Genomic DNA, 17,520 nt, shown 5'->3' on the forward strand with positions numbered 1-17,520 from the left:
TCGTCTCTTCTCCATACCTTCCCAAGCAGCCTAATGCCATATTTTCATCATTCCCTATTCGTGCATTCCAGTCTCCTAGTAAAATGATGGTTTTGCTTTCCTCTTGTATCTCATCAATAAGTTTCTGTATCTCATCATAGAATAGTTCTATTGTTTCCTGCTCTGTTCTTTCTACCGGTGCATATACCTGTATTATGTGACATTCTTCTTCTTCTAACTCTATTTTTATGTATATGGTTCTTGATGATACTGGTTTGAATTTGGTTATTCTTCTATTCATTTCTTTCGTTACAACTATTCCCACGCCTTCTTTTGCCCTTTGTCCTATCTGAACTCCAGAATAGTATAGTATGTGCTGCCCTCCAATATCGACAAATCCATTTCCTACTTTTTTCGTCGCGCTTACTCCTATCAACTGCAGCTCAAATCTTTCCATTTCCTCTGTTAATTCACGTTCCTTTCCTGTTATTGAGGTTATATTCCATGTACCTATTCTCGTTTGACATTTGTTTTAATTTTCCTTTTCTTCCTTGTTATTAGTTTTCCTCGTTGTTTGCTCTTTCATATTACTGGATGTTCCATGTCCTTTCCTGGTCGTCATCAAAGTCTCTCCGTCCAATTCGCATATCAGTTTTTTGGATGGATTGTTCCTGGGTATTTGTTCCTTATCTCAGGTATTAGTTTATCCGCATCATTGTCCCATATCAATTCTTCGTTATCTATTATCATTTTTTGAAACCTTACTTTGACTTTCTTCCCCTTGATTCTTTCTTCTTTTGCCTTTATTCCTATTTGTCCTTCTAGTTATAACACAAAAAGAGATATGGTAAGTGAAAAAAACTTGTTTTCTTGGTGCATGCTCAAATCAGTGTATTTAACTTAAAATAACAGAGAAACGTACGATTTTAGGTCTATAATGCCACAAATAACTTTTGTTGTGCTTGAAAAGACCTATAAATTAAGCAATATCAAATGTCGATTACATTCAAACTATGCGAGATAAACTGTAAAAAATTTGACGACTAACGTATTTTAAGAAAAAAATGAGAAGTATATTTAACCCCTCATCCACAAGAATTTAAATGCATCGTTTTCCTTCTACAATACATTTTACTATAGTGTTCTTTTTACGTTCAAAAAGTTGAGCGGGTTTAAAATGAATGGTTTTTGAAAAGAATAAGATCAAATTATTGAGCGCATTTTTAAGTTTTCTTAAAAATCTTCCTATTTCTCCATGTAACTCGAAAATGATAAGAGATGCCAAAAAAAGATGCCATACAAAAATGTAGGTTTAGTACTTCAGAACAACATTAAGAAACCCTAATTAAAATTAATCATTGACCTTATTTGGCCTTTTTTATTTATATATTATTAATAGGTTCTAGAAGTTTGACCGGTTTAGAATGATTAGTTTAAAAAAAATGGAGTTAAAAGTGAATAACGAATTTTTGTAGTTTGCAAAGAAATGGATTGTCTTTAGAATAAGAAAATTAGCATTAGAGATATGAAAAAATGTTTAAATATGAAATTGTAGCTTATTTAGTTCCCAAGAACATGGTTTGCAAAAAATTTTTCTACGGTTAAAATTAAGTGAGCTATTGACAATTAAAACTTGTAATGGCATGCAAAAACAACTTTTACCAACCCTTTCAAAGTCACCTCTTTTTGCGACTGAGGATATTCAAAAGATTTAATATTAATAGACATAGATTATAGATCTTGTAAAAAGCTACAAAATAATTTTTTACCAAACTTTTTAAGATAAAAAATAAAAAAGTTACGGTTGAAAAGTCAATATGTTTTTTTGAAAAAAAAAAAAAGGATAAATCCAATTGGAAGCATAATAATGTAAGTTAGCGGTATTTTTAGTCATTGGCCTTATTAATTCTTATTTATTTATGTATTATTAATAGATTCTAGAAGTTTGACTGGCTTAGAATGATTAGTTTTTAAAAAACTGGAGTTAAAAACGAATACCGAATGTTTGTAGTTGGGTAAAAAATGCCATTTTCTTTAGAATAGAAAAATTAGAGTTAAGTTATTTAATTCCCAAGAACTTGGTTTGAAAAAATTTTTTCTACGGCAAAAATTAAGAGAATCGTAAATGAGTATATTGAAAAACATTGATTTTTTCTATACAAATCTAACACTTTCGATAGCGAATAAATCGAAAACTATTAATTTTATCAAAAAAATGTATAGAATATTTTTTGCTTAGAATTAATGTTTTTATCAACTTTTGCGGTCAAAATATAATAAAAAATTTCCACCCCCGAGATGGTGTGGCAACCACCCCCATAGTAAAGCGCCTTTCGGAATCATATAGATTTTGATCCTTGGACTATCCACTACTTATTCTCAAATTTTTAAGCAAATCGATTCATTCTGTAAAAATTGCGAGGTGAAAAGCTTCGGTTCCTGGCCTATTAATCAAACAAACTATTCTATTTTACAAGCGACTCCCACACTTTGATCTTCGACATTGCTAAAAACTGCCTCATACAAACAATCTCTTGTGACTATCTCAATTGGCTACTTACTGCTCGTATGGAACTTCTTGAGTGGGTCAACAATGGCGAAAAAGCGATCTGCCGACAAAGCGGTGAGTGTGAACACTGAAACTCCGATAGATATGTCTTTTGCAAACTCGGAAAGTTTGCATATCAGCTCGCCCCATGGCCACGATTCCATTGTGTACACAATCGATGTGAATGGCACGCTTGTTAGTATCACTAGGAGATCTGCTAGGGCCAGCGAGAGGATGTACCTGAAAGCAGTAAACAATTATTGGAGTATGTATAATGGAACTTAGAGATACTGAGAGAGAATTATGTTATAATACATGACAATAGATGGTATAATTAACTGGTAATACGAACAGATTATATGAAATTACGAGAAGAGGTAAATTTGAAATGCATGTTATAACGTTCTAAAAAAAAAACAAAGATACTCAAATATTTCTGACATAAATATTTGTAAGTATTTATGTATTAACACAGAACAACAATTAAAGCTGTTCAATAAATTTTTCGGTTTAGATAAGAAAAAACAATTTTGTGGTGATAAATACACTTTATTATTCCGTATAATCTCCCTTAACATCAATACACTTGTTTAAACTTGATTCCAATTTAAAAATTTCATCCCTGAAGTGAGACTCTGGAAGGACTACAAAATACGCTTCCACAGCTGTTATGAGCTCTTATGCGTTTTTTTTTAGTTATTAGCCCAGTAAATTTCCGTTTTGGAGTGTAGTTTTCAGAGGCAACTCGGAATTGCATGAAAATTTGGATTTAGATTCTACTAACCCTCCACTTCAAAGTTGAATTTATTCCGTTGGTTCTTTTTACTTGGGGGTGACAGTTACCCCTTTTCGGCGGTGAAAAAACGCGTGTTTAAAATAAGCCCGGAAATGGATAAATTGACTGACTATAAGCAACTTTTGCTCTATAGAGTCTTTTACGTAAGTTAATACTTTTCGAGTTATTTGCGATTGAAAATGTTTATTTTTCAAAACAGACGGTTTTTTGCAAATAATTCAAAAAATAAATATTTTGTCAAAAAATATTTTTAACAGAAGTGTAGCTTATTAAAAAAATGAACCAATGGTGTCTCAGTTAAGTCTACAAACCGATTTTAAGCAAAGTTGTAGCTCATGAAAAATAAAATCTTATTCGTCTAATTCCAAATCGAAAATTTCAACGTGATATCACCGAAAAATTAAGCAATTTTTGGGAAAAACTTATTAATATTTTTTAAACTGTTTAAAAAAGGTTTAGTTTTATTTTTTAGAAAAATTTCTAGCATCAAAAATAAACGAGTTACGCTGAAAAAAATGTTGGCCCCTTTTTTATAGTAAAAAAATCGTGAAAATCTCCATCTATTTAGCACCCTAAATAAAATTAATCGTTACCGCTTTACCATTTACTTTAAATGTATGTGTATTGTTTATATGATGTGTAAGCTTGACCGGTTTGAAGTGCTTATTTTTGAAAAAAATTGGTTTTATAGTAAAAAAAAATTTTAAAAATTTTGGAAAAATTTCCATTTTTCAAAATAACTTATATTAGTGATACGAAAAATCTCAAAGAGTAAAAAAATGTAGGTTTTGCTGTTATAAATATGCTAGTTTCATTTCGTTTTTCTGAAAGATAATAATTGGTTAAAATGAGGCTGTTCAAAGTTTGCATACACTCGTGATTAGTGATTCGTTCAAGCCTTTTCAGCTATAACCATTTTAAAAATAAGCACTTTAAACCGGTGAAACTAACAGATCATATAAAAAAAAAGAATGTGTGTGTACTTTGTACACACGTAAGAAGTTATATTTCTATTATATGATTTAAACGAAATCAATAGACTACAGTTTATTTATATTTTGTTTAAATATTCTGAAACTTAATGCTTTGGTCAAAACTAACTTAACTGCACAAATATCTCCGATACCTCTAAATCTGATGATGGCATTGGTTGCGCATTTGTTACTCCAACGTCTACTTTTAAATTTAAACTACCGCTTAGTTCAAGTGATTTCACAGCTGAACTGTTTGCTCTCTACCGTGCCCTAAAACATGCTAGGTCTGGATCCCGCGTATGAAAAAAAAGTTGATTATTAGCAAGCTGAAAATTTGTTAATAGCTTAAGGGTGTCTAGTCGAATACATTTTTATACACTAAGCGCCAAAATTAACGCACCACCTTAAAAATGGGACATTTTTAATGTCTGATATTTCCTAAACCTGTTGTCCGATTTTAGTGATTTTTTAAACATTTTATAGCTTTATTCTTCAGGAATATCCATGTAATAATATTGTTGCTAAACAGATAAGTGTCATTGTATACCGGGTGTAACAATGATAGTGTCTTTTTTCCTCAAAGTTTGGAACACCCTGTGGAATATTCTAGCGTATATAAAATATTGAAATTAAAACTCAACTGGAACCTTAGGTCATCTTAATATTTTGCTTTTTGATTCATTCGCTTATGTTGGATAATAAAAAAGTTAGGTACTTTAACCACTAGCAACGTTTTTCATCAATACAGGGTGTTTCTAAATAAGTGCGACAAACTTTGAGGGGTAATTCTGCATGCAAAAATAATTACCATTTACTTTATAAACACGTTTCCGCAAATGCTTCGTTTCCTAGATACGGGATGTTAAAATTTTTCTTACAAACTGACGATTTATTTATTGCTCTAAAACCGGTTGTGATATGCAAATGAAATTTAGTGGGTTTTAAGAGGTAGTTATTGCGCATTTTTTGACGTACAACTAAGAATTTTATATTTACCATTGGCGTGCATACGGGTCATATTACCCGGTCATATTACCCGTATGCACGCCAATGGTGAATATAAAATTCTTAATTGTATGCCAACAAATGCCCAATAACTACCTCTTAAAACCTACCAAATTTCATTTGCATATCTCAACCGGTTTTAGAGCAATAAATAAATCGTCAGTTTGTACGAAAAAATTCAACATCCCGTATCTCGGAAACGAAGCATTTGCGGACATATGTTTATAAAGCAAACGGTCATTATTTTTCATGGAGAATTACCCCTTAAAGTTTGTCGCACTTATTTAGAAACACCCTGTATTGATGAAAAACGTTGCTAGTTGTTAAGTTACCTAACTTTTTTATTATCCAACATAAGCGAATGAATCAAAAAGCAAAGTGTTAAGATAATCTAAGGTTCCAGCTGAGTTTTAATTTTAATATTTTATATACGCTAGAATATTCCACAGGGTGTTCCAAACTTTGAGGAAAAAACACACTATCATTGTTACACCCGGTATACAATGACACTTATCTGTTTAGCAACAATATTATTACATAGATATTCTTGAAAAATAAAGCTATAACCTATTAAAAAAATCACTAAAATCGGACAACAGGTTTAGGAAATATGAGACATTAAAAATGTCCCATTTTTAAGGTGGTGCGTTAATTTTGGCGCTTAGTGTATATGGAAACACTGTTACACGGGCAGTTTTAATTGTGGAACAGGTTAAAAATTTGGAACGGACAGACCACGACAACGGCACATTTATTTTGTCCGACGGAACAGACTTCTTAAACTCTCCGAACAGAAATTAAACTCTCATGCAAAAATCAGACTTCTATTTATCACCTGTCATTTGACATATTCTACATGTTCCACTCAATAAAACGCCCATTTGGTGATAAATAACCGTCTGATTTTTGCATGAGAATTTAATCTCTGTTCGGAGAGTTTAAGTCTGTGCTGTCGGACAAAATTCATGTGCCGTTTTCGTGGTCTGGCCGTTCCAAATTTTTAACCTGTTCCACAATTAAAACTTCCCCTGTTCCAGTGTTCCCATATATCAAAGTTTGTCCGACTAGACACCTTTAAGCTATTAACAAATTTTCAGCTTGCTAATAATCAACTTTTTTTCATACGCGGGATCCAGACCTATGCAATAGGGTGGAGCGCAAATTTATTTTTTCGAATTTCATTTTCGCGGGATGCGGAATTGATGCGTCTTTCATTTTTGAATGAAAAACTTAGATTACATTTTTTCATATTTTCAGTCTGAAAAGTGCCCCACGGTGATTGAAATTTTGGTGTGTAAGAAAAATTTTCTAAAAAAATTCGATAGAGTCAACTAGAGTCAACTAGAGTCAACGATAATGTTTTATTCATTTATTTAAGCTATTACGACTATAATATGAAGAAAAAAAAAAGAAACTAGTCAATATAAAGTAAAAAAAAAATATGCTTAAAAATTTAAGAATAATATAAAAACTCATTGTGAACGATAGTCTTTCTTAGTATCAAATTTAGGCATCAAAAGGCATGATTTGAGCTTATTCTTAATGAATCCGCCTCTCCTCCGTGACCCACAGAGGGCAGCACTTGCTTCTGTAACTAATTTGATACACCCTTCAGAGGATTGTGTGTGACACGGAATTTTTCCGTGATGGCCTGAGATATCCTTTCGGTACTTAAATTCTTCGTAACTGGAGGTTCTGTCTTGGTTTTCCAATCTATCATATCGATGTAATCATCAGCATCCATATTTAAAGTAGGTACTTGGAAAATATGTAAGGCGCCTATGTATGATGTCTCTCTGATCTTCAGTATTCTGCGGAGTGCAACTTCTCTGTTGTCGGCTAACATTCCTAGTATGGAGTAGATTCTCTGAATGTCCAAAGAATGCATTTCTCTGTATGACTGGGACAATAACATTCTTCAAGTGGTTTGGCAAATAGCGCGACAGTTTTATCGTATCATATAAATGTTTGGCACCAAAAATACAAATAGGCCTAGTCTTGATCTTGAACCACATAGGAGCATAGACCGTTAAAATAAATGTGCTTAGTATAATTAGGTTTTCTGACGGAGTTTGGCTTGAGACATATAATCTCAACATCCGATTAACCATTGTCAACCATCTAGTGGGAACTAGTTTACCAGGATTTTTTTTCACAAAATTTTCATCACAATGTCCGCTATTGATATACTGACATATTTGTAGTAGATATAGTTAATCGGTGCTAAAATCCTGTGTCGATTTGGTAATATCGGGCAACGTATATTTAATTGCATGAAACGGAACAATGGGTAATACTTCGCAGTTAGTAACTGCCTTGCCAATGGGACCTGCGAAACCTTTTGGTCCACTTCTAGTGACATCTAGATGTTGAAAAGGATGACGCTATGTCAGTTCATTGACGTGTAGTTGGCATATGAACCATTGGAGTGGAGGTGGAAACTTGATTTCCAATAAACGAATAACGCCACCTTTGTTTCCTTGTTTAACGACAGTCCCATCACAACCAACAGTCATTATTTGATTTACATCGATAGAGTTCGAGGAAAGAACTGTCAGAATAGAGTTACAGAGTAGTCCTAGCTTTAGAACGAGCTTTTCGAACTCTATTTCTGGCTATAACCCGTGATGAATCGTTTTCAGTAATGAGACCAATGTCGTGGAAAGCTGCAGAAATAATTGCTACTCCAGCACGATCTGAAACCCCATGACGATCTAATGTTCTGGCAACAACTGGAAATGTGACATCAGTCATTGTGAATGAAGAAGTGGAAATAATCGATTGCGATTGGAAGTCCTCAATTTCACCGCTTTTGTTTACTTAATGTATCTGGCTGTTAAACATTCGGTCGTATCTTTGAAGTTGTAGGTAATCTAGAAGTACTAGGAATGGATTCCACCCCTATTTGCAAGACTGTTCTTCACGTTGCTCTTGTTGGTGTAATCTATGTAAATCCATCTCAATTTTTTTGGTCGCTTCACGATCTAAACTATTAATCATTATTTTATGGTCAGTTCGTTGGTCGATTAAGAAATTTCGTTCTGGTATTGGGATCTTTCGGTTTCTAGGACAGTTGCAATCTCTGAACTCTAAACATTTACAAGCTGCAATATCAAACAATTTCTTGCTCTCCTCACCTAACTTTAATAGCTTCTCTTTGTAACCGTCTTCGTCCTTCCTGCCTTCATAAGGTTTCAATAATGTTATATACATATCGTGGAAAAGTATAATAATTCTAGCCAATATTTTTTTTGTGTTCTACTTACTTATAATTGAAATTGTGTGGGAGAGTGAAGGTCGACTCCTGTGACAGGTTATAACTCTTTGGTTGCAGCGTTAGGTCGGGGGTTGGCGCGAAATTCAAAATAGATCAATTTAAGTAGTGCTGGGGCAGTTATTCTGATAAAAATAGAAATAAGTATTATTGAAGTTTTTGATTCATATCCTAAAAGCGAATTGATACCGCACCCCGCGAAGGTAAAAATGCAAAAATTTTTTTTTCAAATTTTAAAATTTGAATTACGTTGGGGCAAATGTTAGGGTCATAATATAAAAAAATTACAATTAACTTTTCCAATCCTTTCAAACAGTAGCGTCGATTCCGCACCCCGCGTTTGTAAAAATTATTATTTCATTTTCCTCCATATAACAGCGCTCCACACTACTATGCAATCCTATAAAATATTTCAAAACCTCTGTTTCTCAGCGACTCGCTTATGTCTCTTCTTGCAATACAGGATCTACATCTTAACTATTCTTTAGAGAAACTAATAAAAACTGAGAGAATTAAGATAACTAAAAGGTTAGAGAACAAACAATGAAAGCAGTTAGAATCTCGAGATGCCTGAAAGAAATCGTATTAAAGAACAAATATTTAAATACCGAAAACACAGTCAAAATGTATAAAACAACAATAAGGTATTATTTTATTATAGCATATCCGGCAGAAACAAGATTAGGCACAAAGTAAGTTTCATCGGTTCAAATTGCTTATTTTTGAAAAAGCTAATAAGCATAGCATAAGCAATTTTTGACTACCAGGAAAACAAAAAATCCAAAATATTCAGAAAAGCAAAACCTATATTTTATTACTCTTTGAGATTTTCGGTAGTCCTAATAATTTTTAAGTTATTTTGAAAGAAAAATGGAATTGTTTACAAAATTAAAAAAACAATTATTTTACAACCGAATTTTTTCAAAAAGGAGCAATTTGAACCAATGAAACTTATAGATCATATAATAAACAATACAAAAACAAAGTAATTTGTGAAGCGGTAACGATTAATTTTATTTGGAATGTCAATTAGGGGGTGATTTTCGCGATTTTTTTACCAAAAAATTACAGGGACCAACAATATTTTGAGCGTAACTCACTTACTTTTAATGTTAGAAGTTAAAAAAAAACAAAATAAACTTTTTTGAAACACTTTAAAAAATTTGTAATGAGTCTTCTCCAAAAATTGCTCCATTTTTTGGTTATTTCACGTTGAAATTTTCATTTTGAAATTTGACGAAGATGCACCTACTTCTCACTAGCTACAACTCTGCTTCTACTGGGTCAACACACTTCATGCATACACCATTTTTTTCACTTTTTATAAGCTATATTTTTGCTAAGAATATTTTTTTCGATAAAATACTTGCTTTTTGAGCTATTTGCGAAAAACCGTCTAAAAACATGTTTTTTTTTTGTTAAAAATGAACATAATATCACTCGCAAATAACTTGAAAAGTATTGACATGGTGAAAAAATTCTATAGAACAAAATTTGCTTAGAATTAGTCATTTTATCCAATTCCGGACTTATTTTGAATGTATAGTTTTCACCCCAGAGAAGGGTTTTGTAAAATGGAGGAAATGTTGAATTGTAAATCTTTTTTTTTATATAATAATAGACAATTTCAACTACCTATTCTCAAGTTTTCATCCTTCCTTTATTTTTTTGGGGGTCAGATTGTTCTTTGATCGGGCTAAAACTGTTGGTGGATGGGTCAACTTTGCTTCAATAAAGAAAAACAAAAATAGTGTAATTTGATTAAATAAATTTTGTTCTGTTCTACTTTTCATCACTTTTACTTAATATTCCATTTTTACATAATAAATTTTAAAATTTAATGTGCAATTTATCCCCATTTGTCCATTTTTTAATGTTTTAAAACATCTTGGCATACAAATGGCAATTACACTCAGCAAATACCTCGAACAATTCTGAGTGTGTACGCTATATGTCTTCATTTCCTCTCAAATTAGTCCAGAACAGTGTTAAATGATTCCTTCTTTTCCATGCACTTAATTAAATTTTGTTTCTGTGGTGAATCCTGAGTGGCCCACTTCGCTCTTGGACTTATAAAAACGTCAGGCATGTGCAATGCTTTGGAAAATTCGGAAAATAGGGTTTTAGTCCCACTTGGTTTCAAAAGGAAAAAGTTCGTTTTTTACGGAGGAAAAAAGTTTATTTAGAAGACAGTTGACTTGATGGATTATATTTTTGCTTGAAAGTTTATATTGACAATAAAATAAAAAATTTTATTTGAGTTAAAAAGGGTTAGAAATATAAAAACTAGCTTCAAATAACACAGCAAATATATAAATGTAATTCTCAAAATTTTGGTAATTTTACAGTTTTCGAAGGACATTCACAAACATTTGTGGGTAGATCATTTTTAACATAAGAATAAAAAAATCAAATGGTTAATGGCTAAAAAAGTTTTTTCAAAGAAGTTTCGAAGAATTCTAGAATTTTCGCAATTTGCTTTAATTTTGCAAAAGCGGTACCGTAAGTATGAGTAAATTAACGAAATAGATACTTATAGGGAATGACCAATAAACATATTTTTATAAAGTAGTTTTAGATTTCGGTAAAAGACAGTATAGACCTGGATCCCGAGTACAAAAAAAAGTTTATTAATAGTAAGCTGAAAATTTGTTAATAGCTTAACGGTCGGCCAAATTTTGATGTATGGGAACACTGGAACAGGGGAAGTTTTAACTGTGGAACGTGATTTTAATTGTGAAACGTGTCATTATGGCAACAGGTTTATGATTGTGAAATCTAGCAGGTTATTTTTAAGTTTATTCAATAGCAAACTTTATATAATATATGAAAAAATGTTTGTCCAACAAATATGTTAGGTACTTTAATAAATCCGACACGTAGAAAAGAGGAATTATGTTGGTAATGAAATAGCAGTCTGGTTCTTGCATGAGAATTTAATGAAAGGGTAACAAATCAATTGTAAGTTCTGTCCGATAAAATACATGTGACAATTTTGTAGTCCGGCGGTCAAAACTTGTAACTCGTTTCACAATTAAAACTTCCCCTGTTCCAGTGTTGCCGTCCATCAAAGTTTGTCCCACTAGACACCGTTTAACTATTAACAAATTTTCAGCTTGCTATTAATAAACTTTTTTTTTGGTACGCGGGATCCAGGCCTAGTAGAAATAAAGATCTTACAATACTACTATAGAATTCCAACCTATCATTTTTTTGTAATATAACAGGATTATATCATTTTATAGTAATTGTTTCAAACTTTTAATTTTTTAAACTTTTCTTGGTCATTTTTTTTTCACGTTTTTTATTTTTAAATTTTGTCGAAATTATTTTTCAATTTTTCTTAATCCTTTTGCGATTTTTGCTCACTGTTATAATATATTATGTATAAAATATATTATACCTATTATTTATAATACAATAAAATTAATAAAACATCAGGCATGTGCAATGCTTCGGAAAATTCGGAAAAGAGAGTTTTCGTCCCACTTGGTTTCAAAAGGAAAATGTTCGTTTTTTATGGAGGGAAAAAGTTTATTTAGAAGACAGTTGTTATTCAACCCTTTCAATGGGTGCATTTTCCAAATGTATGTTTCTTTCTATATTAGTTTTCTTAGTTATCCTCTAGTTCTTGGTATGCTTGTTTATATATTTGTTTTCTTAACTATTATTATGTATTTGGTCTTTTCATATTAATTTTTTATTGATATTTTTCACAGAAATATGGACTAAATATAGTAACCCAGACTATTTAAAAAAATTACCAAGAAAAACTTAAAGAAATTATTAATATTATATCTTTTAATAGGAAATATTACAAAATCAAACGAAAATTATGTAAGGGAACTTATAACTCGCAATTATAGTCCAATCAACGGCCATTTTCTCGTGGAATTTTGAGAACCAAGGTTGATTTCCTTAAAAATTTGGATTTAGGTAGTAATTATAACCTTTGTCAAAATCTACCCTATGCCGAACTGCGCTTATTCCCTGGGGGTGAAAACAACCCCATTTAGGGGATGAAATTTTTTAATCAAAATAACTATGGAAATCGATAGAGTGACCAATTCTGAGTAAATTTTGTTTTATGATTTTTTTGTAAAATTGACACTTTTCAAGTTATTTTCGACTGAAACTATGCATTTTTCATTGAAAAAACTCTCGTTTTTTGACGATTGTTCATTAATAACTTAAAAAAATTTAATTTCATAGAAAAAATCATTAAAAACAAAAATATAGCTAATAAAAAAAAACAAAAAACTCGCGTCTGAAAGACCTATGTAAACACAAAAATGACGAGTTATTGCTCTTTAAAGGATGGATATTTTCATCGAAAGAACATCGAAATGGAAACTTTTAATCTCAAATGACTCCAATGTGGTGAAATTTTTTGGGAAAACTTAAGAGACATCTTTTAAAGATCATTAAAATACCTTTCAAATAAGCCCTGAAAATAGTTTTTTGCATGAGAACTGACTGACTTATCACGAAAATAAAGTTGCTCTCTGCCTTTTTTCTGCTTGCAATGTAATAATTAAGCCCTCTTCGTTAAAATCCTAATAGAAATGAATAGCTTTCCACTTAAAATTAACTTTATTTAGGTATAATTGATACGACTCATGTAATTTGACCGGTTTGGAATGCTTAGTTTAGAAAAAATAGTTGAATAAATCGAAAATGACATTTTTAAAATTAAAAAAAGTGCATTTTTATTAAATAAATCTAAAAGTGTTCATAATATAAAAAAATGTTTCTAATAATAATTGCAGAATTTCTTTTACAGAAAATTTGGATTTTTTTTGTTTTTGTATCATAAATACTTGTAAGTTAATTTAAGAAAAATACACTTTTTTTAAATTTATAATGTCATTTTCAATTTAATCAACTATTTTTTTTAAACTAAACATTCCAAACCGGTCGAATCACATGTATCGTACATGGCCCCCACATTCCATTACGGGCCCTGTAACCAGGATCAGGCTCGGGCCCCCCTATGTTCGCGTGCTATGCTATGTTTCAACAATTTACATGGTAATTTTTTAGTTTACAAATTTTATTTAAACTGATGATTATTGATATTAAGGAATAATTAAGGCTATTATTTTAATCTAAAAACCAAACTTTATTGACAAAATTGTTGCAAACATAAAGTAAATCATTTATATTTTACTGAAAGTACAGTACATTTCCATTTTGAGATTGATTTCCCTTACTGACCAAGAATAAAATTCAAGTTGACAAAATACTAAGAATGAGATTATAAGAAAGTTAGGAGCTAAACAATTAAAATGTTTTTTAAGTGTTTAATACACTGACAAGAAAACGCTTACTTTGATGTTTGATAGTCTATTTAATCATAGATTTCCTAGCTTTCTTTTCACTAAAATCATTTATAACATCAGAAAAGTCAACAGTTTTGGCCAATTCATTCTCAATTGCCAACATTGCCAGATGGTTCAGACGAGTTTGGCCAGTTGTGCTTCGTTGCCAAGTTTTAAGTGAATTAGACAACCTACTAAAAGACCTTTCAGCCGTTGAAACTGTCACTGGGATTGTACAGAAAAGTCGTATAGCTGTGCACAGGTTCAAGAAAATGGGCTGGAGGTTTTTCTCATATATTGAGTTTAGAAGCTTCAATGGGTCCTTTTCTGACTGGAACACTGTTACAAATACATTCTTCATAAGAAGAGTTTCTTCAAATAGGGCTTCTGGATCAGCAAAGTCTGAAGGGTAATATGCAACGAGATTGGCAGTTTTAAGTTTCAGTTCCTCGTTGTCTAGATCCATGAAACCTAACACTGGAGCAAACAGGTTACAAATTTCTTCACAGCTTGCAAATCTGGTTTTCAAATCAGTCATGATGAAATCCAAAACAGGAAAGACCACAGAAGATTTGAAGTCCTGTGAAGCTTGTTGCTGAAGTTGCTCGGGCGTATTTTCAACACTAGATTTTCTTTTGAGAGAGAATTCTGGTATAATGCCAACTGCACCGGAGACGTGTTTTGCTTCGTTAAGAATGGTTTCCCATGAATCTCTTAGGGTCTGCAATTCAGTTAACAAATCTTTAATCAGTTGAGTTTCTGTGTTTAAGGAAATTCCTTTCCTTTGTATGATCTCATTTCTTTGATCAATGGAGGCCAAGATTTTGTGCCAAAACAATGATGTCAAGAGGCCTTTAAAAGATCCAAAGTACCTCTTCAGCGCGAAAACTGTGTTTCTGGCAGCTGGAGTCAAAGAAGGCAAATGATTTTCTTCCAGGAGCAGGTCCAAAACCTTGAGGATCGAAGGATAATGTTTGACAATTGGTCGTACAGCTTGAATTCTTTCACTCCAACGAGTCTCGGAAAGGCTTTGTAAAGACAAAGGGACGTGTTGCTTTAATAATTCCCAACGACCAGGGCTGCTGGAGAACAAAGAATAGAAACTATCAATGTTACCAAAAAATGTCACTACGTCGTGGTTCAGTTTTGCAGCATTGACACCAACTGCAACAATTTTACTGTTTAAGAACATTTTAAACAAAGATACATTCAACTATATAATTACCTGTCAATAGTAATAGTAGAGCAGAGCACAACAATTAAACAATTCCGCCCATATCAAACGGAGTCAACAGACGAACTGACGAACTGATGAGAAGTGTTTATTTTTAGAACAAAGCGGAGAGACAAAGATGGACTGGCCGCGGAAGTGGGGGCGGGGCAGCTAGGCGCCTGGGGGAAGGGGAAGGTAGAGAGAGTGTGTGGGGCCCGAGCAGGCTGTTGTACACTAATATACAAACAACAGTAACTAGCATGTACGGTACGCACCTAATTCCTAATTATATCGTAAATAACCAATAACCTAGAATTAATAATTATTTCACAACACTCTGACTTTGTAATAATTATATAGGCCTATTTGAGTTTTTAATCTATGATCCCCTGTAAATATTCTGCAATTAAAAAAAAACAGGGCTAGGCCTGGGCCCCCCAGGAGCCCGGGCCCTGTGACCAGAGTTGCACCAGCCCCACCCTTGTGGGGGCCATGGTATCGTATCAACTATACCTGAATAAAGTTAATTTCAAGAGGGAAACCATTAATTTCAATTAGGATTGTAACGACGAGGGTTTTATTCTTACATTTCAAACAGAAAAAATTTTGTTCGTCATAAGTCAGTCAGTTCTTACGCAAAAACCTTTTGTCAGAGCTTATTTGAAAATAATTTTTTTTTCTCTGATTCTGGCTTTGGTTTAGAACTAGAACCTTTAGCCTCGTAATTGTATAACTTATCACTAAGTCAGGGGAGTAATGTTTTAATGTTTTGAAAAGAATTTTAATGGACTTATATTTTAATTAAAGATATTTGTTAACCTTTCCCAAAAAATTATACCACATTCGAGTTATTTGAGATTAAAAGTTCTCCATTTCGATGTTCATCGAAAATAACCATCCTTTAAAGAGCAATAACTTAGTCGTTATTGGGTTTACTTAGGTCTTTCAGACGCGAATCTCTTTGTTCTTTTATTAGCTACAATTTTTTTTAATGATTTTTTCCATAAAATGGAATTGTTTTTCATGAAAAACGGTTATAAAAAGTGAGTTTTTTCAATGAAAAATGCATAGCTTCAATCGCAAATAACTTGGAAAGTGTCAACTTTGCAAAAAAATTTTATAGAACAAAATTTACCCAGAATTGGTCACTCCATCGATTTCCATAGTTATTTTGATTAAAAAATTTCATCTCCTAGATGGGGTTGTTTTCACCCCCAGGGCAAAAGCGCAGTTCGGCATAGTGTAGATTTTGAAGAAGAGTGTCAACAGAGATTAAACCCGAATTTTTATTAACATTGGTGTTAATTGATAAGTGCCCAAGTAGGGCAATTGGGCACTGCTAAGTGCCCAAGTAGCACCGAACGGATTTATTAAGTTTTTTAAGGATGCTTTAAAACTGTAAAATAAAACTAAAATTAAAACCATTCGGTTTTTAAGTAAACCTTAAGGTTGCAATAAAACCGCTTTCAGCATAAAAGTGCCCATTCTGAAAGAGGTTAATAAAACCAAAAATATAAACCTTTTTAAAACTTTGTTTTCTTAAGCAACCGGTTTTAACGCTGCTGTGAAGGTGCTTTTAAAACCATGTTAAAAGACACTGTAAGTGCAGACAGTTTTATAGCAAACTTAAAAAGGTTTTTTAAATGGAGACTTTTAAAGTCAATTTACCATATTAAATGATTCTTTAAACCCATATATTCCATATAGGCCAACAAATTTTTACATGTGTTATGATAGGTAGATACGTATGTGTAACCATAAAATAATAAAAAGTCATTGGTTATTTCTGAGTTTCAAGGTAGGAAAACACTTGCGCACCCAACTTTATTGATAATGTTAACAAAAATAGGTCTAAATAACTCAAGCCCCCTAAAATTTCTGACTTTTGGCGATTAAAAAATAAAAAAATTAAATCCAAAAAATATTAATTTAAAAGAAAAATAATAATTTTGTCTACCATTTTAATGTTTTAATGTTAAAATAAATGGAATTTATGTCTTTAAGACGCTTATTTATAATTTTTTTATAAGCCTTATATTGTAATCTATCAAAACTTTCAGCATCTTCAGAAAGCAATATGGCCTAAATCTAAATAAAACTATTTGGTCTATCGACAGAGAAGTGTTAAGATTAAATGGTTTTATTTTATACCTTTAAAAGAGTATATTATATCCTATTTAAAAGCAAAGTTGCCTTGGAATTAAAAACCGTTTAGTTTTAATGCTGCTGTCAATAATGCCACTCGGTTTTAATGTGAATCTAACCTAAAATCCAGGCGTCGTAGTGCTGTGTGTGTTGTATTTTTCTTTTAAAATGACCAGTTTGTTTATGTTTTAAGTACTAATGACTTATTTCTTCCATACTAACTGTACTTCCACTTCTGTTTCGCTCTAAAACAAATAGCCGACCA

At 32.0% G+C, this 17,520-nt stretch overlaps 1 protein-coding gene across 1 annotated transcript in view; it reads right to left on the minus strand.

Moving 5' to 3' along the window:
- The window catches only part of LOC114327687 (neuropeptide CCHamide-1 receptor-like), a 101,204-nt gene that overhangs the window by 82,724 nt on the left and 960 nt on the right, over positions 1 to 17,520 (minus strand). Inside the window, exon 2 of the mRNA XM_050642545.1 lies at positions 2,541 to 2,767. Within this exon, the coding sequence (XP_050498502.1) occupies positions 2,541 to 2,767 (227 nt within the window). The remainder of the gene's footprint in view (positions 1 to 2,540; positions 2,768 to 17,520) is intronic.

The sequence above is a fragment of the Diabrotica virgifera genome, chromosome 2 (assembly GCF_917563875.1).
Source record: "Diabrotica virgifera virgifera chromosome 2, PGI_DIABVI_V3a".
Lineage (NCBI taxonomy): Eukaryota > Metazoa > Arthropoda > Insecta > Coleoptera > Chrysomelidae > Diabrotica > Diabrotica virgifera.